General features: G+C 44.1%; 1 protein-coding gene across 1 annotated transcript in view; it reads left to right on the top strand.

Moving 5' to 3' along the window:
- Window positions 1-1,012: 1,012 nt before the first annotated feature.
- The window catches only part of LOC147916313 (dual 3',5'-cyclic-AMP and -GMP phosphodiesterase 11A-like), a 61,055-nt gene continuing 56,067 nt past the window's right edge, over window positions 1,013-6,000 (top strand). The window contains exon 1 of the mRNA XM_087434931.1: window positions 1,013-2,296. Coding sequence (XP_087291057.1) covers window positions 1,364-2,296 — 933 coding nt within the window. The 5' untranslated portion in view covers window positions 1,013-1,363. The remainder of the gene's footprint in view (window positions 2,297-6,000) is intronic.

Here is a 6,000-nt window from a genome sequence, read left to right as displayed (position 1 = left end):
TTTTCAGCCTGCTCCTCTTTCCTGGCAAATCACCTGCGCTTAACCACTAGGTCTGGAAAAGGTCCAAGGGAAACCTGATGTTATCCTCAGCCTGACTAGCTGGGACTAGCCAGATCTGGAGCATCCCTAGGGCAGGAGAAAGAAAAGCCTGCCACAGAGGAGAAATCCTAATCCACAGGCCCTAGGATATTGAAAGTAAAGGAAGCACTGGTAGCTTTGCCAGATTGAGTGGAGAAAGAAGGAAGAGATGGTAAATTGTTCATGAAAAGAAAAGAAAGCACCCAATATGCAGGACTGGCTGGGAAGGAAGCCCCTTGAGGCCCTCAAGTCCACTTGGCTATGTGTCCCTGCTAGGGAGGGTCTCCCTAATCCAAGTAACTGTTTTACACCCTCCCTCTATGTACCATCCTCCCCTACTCCCCCAGGTCCATAAATTTGTTTAAAGTCATGAATTGCTCAGATGGAGAACTTCATTTGCTAATTTTGGGTAAATTTAGTTCCATTAGTATTTACTGAACGCCCACGGGGAGCTGGGTAGTGTTAGCGGGCAGTCCCAGGAATCCTAGGAATCACCAGTCCACAGTCACATCCCAGAAAAAGAACCCTGCCTGTCTCGGAGCATCCTCATTTCCTCGGAGTCAGCTTCTGGGTCTGATCCCTGCAAAACATCAACACTTCCTCGTACTTGGGCCCCCACTGGGCTCCCGCGGGGCCTCCTTGAAATGCTGGAGGATTAAGGGGCGGGGAATAGGGAGGGCTGGGGAGGTAAGGAAGGAACGAGGGGGAAGGAACAAGGTGCGTTTCCCCCTCTAATCGTGTTCCAATCAGGAGTCGGCCGTGTTCCCAGACGCCGATTCCGGGCGTCCAGAGACACTTCCAGGAACCGCCTGGCTTCCTGGGCCGTGGACTTTGGCTGGTCCAGAGCCCGCGTCTTCCTCCTCCCACCTCTCTCCTCCCCCCGGGCTCCGTGCCTCACTCAGGGGCGTGTCCTGCCCTACCTCCCTTTCACAGTGGTCCACTCATCCGGTTACAGCAGCAGCGGCGGCGGCGGCAGCCAGAGCAAGAGCAGCGATAGCTCCGGGTTTCCAGAACAGGATCTGGGGCCTCGGCAGCAGCTCAGTGGGGCACCTGTGCGGAGCAGGAGTAGCAGGACGAGGGGGTGGGTTCGTGCCAGCCACTCTCTGAGCCTGAAGGAAGGGGCATTTCCCAGCTGGGATTCCACTGCTCCGCAGAATCTCGGCAGCGAGCTGGGAGCTGGGAGTACTGGTTGGGGGTATAGACATGTGCACGACCAGCTAGAGAGCTGGGGCAGGTAAACATTTGGTCCAAGTGTAGAGAGGCAAGGAAAGCTGTGTCTGGGACCATGACAGCCTCCCACCTGGACTTTGGAGAGGTGGAAAGTTTCCTGGACGGGCACCCAGAGTTGTTTGAAGATTACTTGCTGCGGAAGGGGAAGCAGGAGATGGTGGAGAAGTGGCTGCAGAGGCACAGTCAGAGTCAGGGGGCTTTAGGCCCAAGGCCCGCGCTGGCTGGCACCAGCAGCTTGGCTGGCACCAGCAGCTTGGCTCACAGCGGTGACAGAGGCGGCGGCAGCAGCATTTGTGGTGGCGCTGGACCAAATGGCTCTGCCAACAGCCAACCCACTCCAGGTGGCGGGGACTGTGGTGGGGTCCCCCTGAGTCCCAGCTGGGCTAGTGGCAGCCGGGGCAATGGGAGCCTGCAGCGGAGAGCTTCTCAGAAAGAGCTAAGGAAGACTTTTGCCCGCTCCAAGGCCATCCATGTGAACAGGACCTACGATGAGCAAGTGACCTCCCGGGCCCAGGAGCCGCTGAGCAGTGTGCGGCGGAGGGCACTTCTCCGGAAGGCCAGCTCCTTGCCCCCCACTACAGCCCACATTCTCAGTGCCCTGCTGGAATCGAGAGTGAATCTGCCTCAGTACCCCCCTACAGCCATGGACTACAAGTGCCACCTCAAAAAGCATAATGAGCGTCAGTTCTTCCTGGAACTGGTCAAGGATATCTCTAATGACCTTGATCTTACCAGCCTGAGCTACAAGATCCTCATCTTTGTCTGCCTCATGGTTGACGCTGACCGCTGCTCTCTCTTCCTGGTGGAAGGGGCAGCTGCTGGCAAGAAGAGCTTGGTCTCCAAATTCTTTGATGTGCATGCAGGAACCCCACTGCTGCCCTGCAGCAGCACAGAGAACTCAAACGAGGTGCAGGTCCCCTGGGGCAAAGGCATCATTGGCTATGTCGGGGAGCATGGAGAAACGGTCAACATTCCTGATGCCTACCAGGTAGGACTTTGCATTGTCCCCCTTCCAGAGCCCTATTGGCCTGGGAGCCAAGCCTTGGGTTACCCTTTGGCATCCAAGAACACATTAATTTAGACTCTTTATAATATGAACCTTGCTATTTAAATGTCTTCTGAGTTTAGGCTAGTTAGAATGTTACTACACCATCTTTGATGTAATGGTCTTTTCCTAACACACAGTGACTGTGGAAAATTCATATGTCACAAGGGCTACATTTTGCACCTAATAATACCACGTGTTTCTCTGTCAAGATACTTAGTCTTTAAGAGTATCAGTGTATGGTTTTAAAATGTACTTGTGAGGTCCTAGAAAAAGATGTCTACTCCAGAATTCCAGCGTTAGTCTGAAGAAAATGGGCATGTTGGTGTCTCTGATGTCTTTTTGGGACCATTGTGCATTTCATTCTCATTCAAGGTTTGAAAAGGAACAAAGTGCCTAACTACTTCCCTGTCCTCTTCTCTAGTCTACACTTGCATGAATTCCAAGGTAGGGAAGAAGAGGAAGAGAGGAAAGTCAGGGAAGAATGGGCCTCTGACCCATTTGTACCTTTTAGCATGTATTTTAACTGTTTCTGCTGTTGAGCATAGAGAGGTTGGACAAATAGAGGGGGTGTTTATCTTTAGGCTTGATACAGCATTATCTGCAGTCAGCTTTTGACAGGACTGAGCAAATAGGTTTTTAGTTTGTGAAACAAACAAAAAAAAATTGATAATTTTCTAGCAACTCCAAAGGTAATCAGCAGGGTAAACATGCTAGTTTCAAGTGGAAAAGGAAACCCAACATGCTGTTGTCTGGTATTTCTAAGCCTTTCATTTTCACAGTGATTTGAACATGATATCAGATGCCAGATCAGAAAGCCAGTCAGTTCTAATTTCTTCAGTATCTTTTCACTGAATGTGATGAAACTGGATGTCACTTTCTATGAGACTTCTTCAGAGTTCATAAGAATTGAAAGTTCTTATCTTTGGTTATGAAAGTTTTGTGGTCATTTGATGAGCACTTCTTCCAGCTGTTTAACAGAACTACATGATTCTCTAGAGTTTGGTTGCTGTTGATCAGAATAGCAAAAGTGATGGGAAGGACTCTAAATGTAAAATTTTCTCTATATCATCTGAAAGTCGACAATTTTACACAGAAAATTGACTAGCTTTTCCTAAAACCAAGTTTCACATTTTTGTGAGATGTGTGTCAATATAACACTTTAATATTAAGAGATGCTTGTCAAAATACCATTTTCATTAACCTTTTGTTATTGATTAGGTGCATTATCCATTATATCCTTCTTGAAGATTTGATAGGTTTAAGTTAAGCAACCAATGAATGATCTTTAACAAGTGTCTATTTCTCTACAATCCTAGAAAGCCATGGGAAGAAATAAAAGCATTTAGTAATTGATATGTTGAAGATTCTGTAAAAAGTTGAACAATCACAAGCTCTTCTCTTTCCTGTGATTTCCACATCCTTATTGTGTGCTTGGGCTAAAAAACATCCCTTCCTAGTTGGATGATACTTGTTATAGCCTGGAATTGCTGTCTTTTCTCTTTATTGCCTTTACTTTTCTTATTCTTTCTCAATTGATTTTCTCCCATTTCTGTAGCTTTTATTTCTCGCTTTCCTCTTTCAGCTCCTACCTTTTATTTAATACTGTTCATATACTGTCTTTTCTTGAAGAGCATAATTCCCAGCTTCCGCAGCAGTTAACTTGTCTTCCTGCTGCCTAGAATTGTGGCTAGAGGTGTTATCACAGGCAGAGAAAATCAGGTTTTAGCAGCTGATGTTTCTTCTGGGCCCTACTCTTACTCTGAAGACAGAGTGTAAAGCAAAGTTGCCTTTTAATATTTGGAAGCTGACATTGGGAAAGGAGAGTTTGTTTTTTTTCCCCCAGGGTGGTAATGATGGCTGTAAAGACCGGGTTGTCGGCGAGTTTCAGATTTTGGTTCACTCCTTGTCTTCATTTCGATCTGCTTAGAAATGCTTGGTTTCTACTGTATATTTCTTTATTTTTAACCTGGTGTGTTTTTCTTCATTTTACTTATGCTACTCTTCTTCAATAAATCTACTTTTGTTCTTTGTTGTGGTACACTACAGTCACCACTAGTGTGAGCTTGGAAGAATGTCTTGATCTCCGAGTCTCAATTTACTCACCTGCAAAATGGGAATAATAACACCTATGTGGCGAAGATTATTGTTTTGAAAATAAAATGAGATATTGCATTAAAGCCCCTAAAACAGTAGCTGGCGCGTTGCAATTACTCAGGAAATGGTAACAGTTTATGATGATGATGATGATATCTAGTTTGCTAGTGTTCTTTTTCTTTCTCTTTATCTCATTTTCAATTGTTTTTCTCCTAATCTGGGACTGAGATGTGAACTCAGCACATTTTGACCAGCCTAATCTTTCCCTGAACCTTGTTCCACCCTCAAATTAAGTATTTTAGAACCAGCTTTACATTGAAGGAATATAGAACTATCTACCCTTCCACCCTCTACTTAAGATTCCTCTAAATGTGATTGATAACCCTTGGCCATATCCTATCCTATCAAAAGTTCTACACTTTGTCCCTCCTAGAAATTCATGCAATATAAACGTTTCATAGAGTTGTATTAATATTACATCCTTCCCAAGTTCTAGAATTTCCCCCCAAGCCTTTCCATTTCCTGCTGTTATAGATTTATCTTAATGAAAACTGACAACCTTCCAAATGCATGTTCTTTTATCACAATGTTGTTGTAATTCTGATCATATATGTAAACATCTTAAAGTTTCTATGTAAAAATATAACCATCCTCCATGATTCTTTATTAACTACTGTATTTTTAAGATGTTTCTTGCTCAGGTTCAACTAGTGTACTTTTATTTCTTTGGGAGATAAAATTACCACACAGTTTCAAAATTTAATCATTTGATAATTAGATTGACGATCCTCTTGGAGGTTCAGAATATGGGTGAGAGAAAGGCATTGGAGACACTTATGAAATTATGATAATAAGCATGGCATTCTGGAGTCAAGGGTAGACTAATGAATTACTAAAGTTGAATAAAAGTTTTGACAGCAAAAAAACTCCTCAGTTTATTTCGTTATTTTTCATTACTTTCCTCAATTAGTCCTAAAAAATAGACTTGAAATTAGGAGACAAAGAATTGCAAGTGGAAAAAAAAATTCCTTTTAGGTATCCAGTATGGATCATAGTGACTGTAATTTGTCTTTTTCCTCTGACAGTTATAAGTTATTAAACAGCCCACTTTAATATAGTAATGAAAAAATTGCCCTCAAGAGGTTGAAAATAAGAGCACTCAAGTAACAGGTGTTCTCTTTGAGATTATTCTAAGCATTCAGAATATAGCACTTTAAACATTAATAAAAAGTGTGAGATGATATTTTTGTTAGTGTTGATAATGATGATACAGGTGTTTGATGGGCTTTGGGCTTGAAAAGCAGTCAGGATGTTTTGTTAGGTGAACTGAGAAGAGGAAAGGGGATGACGCAGAAGCGTTACAGGTGTGCCGGGCTTCAGAAAACCTGATCTATTTACACAACAGATTCATTTATTCATTAGTGCCAACAAACATACACTGAGTGTCCATTATACCTAAGGCCCGGGTTGGGGGCCTGTGGGTGCACAAAGGTGAGACAACATGCTTCTTGCCTTCCAAGCACTTACAGTCAAGGGGCATGTACTATTCA

The sequence above is a fragment of the Ceratotherium simum genome, chromosome 9, assembly GCF_057802395.1.
Source record: "Ceratotherium simum simum isolate JZ-2026a chromosome 9, ASM5780239v1, whole genome shotgun sequence".
Classification (NCBI taxonomy): Eukaryota; Metazoa; Chordata; class Mammalia; order Perissodactyla; family Rhinocerotidae; genus Ceratotherium; species Ceratotherium simum.
This window is presented reverse-complemented; position numbering and strand designations above follow the sequence as displayed.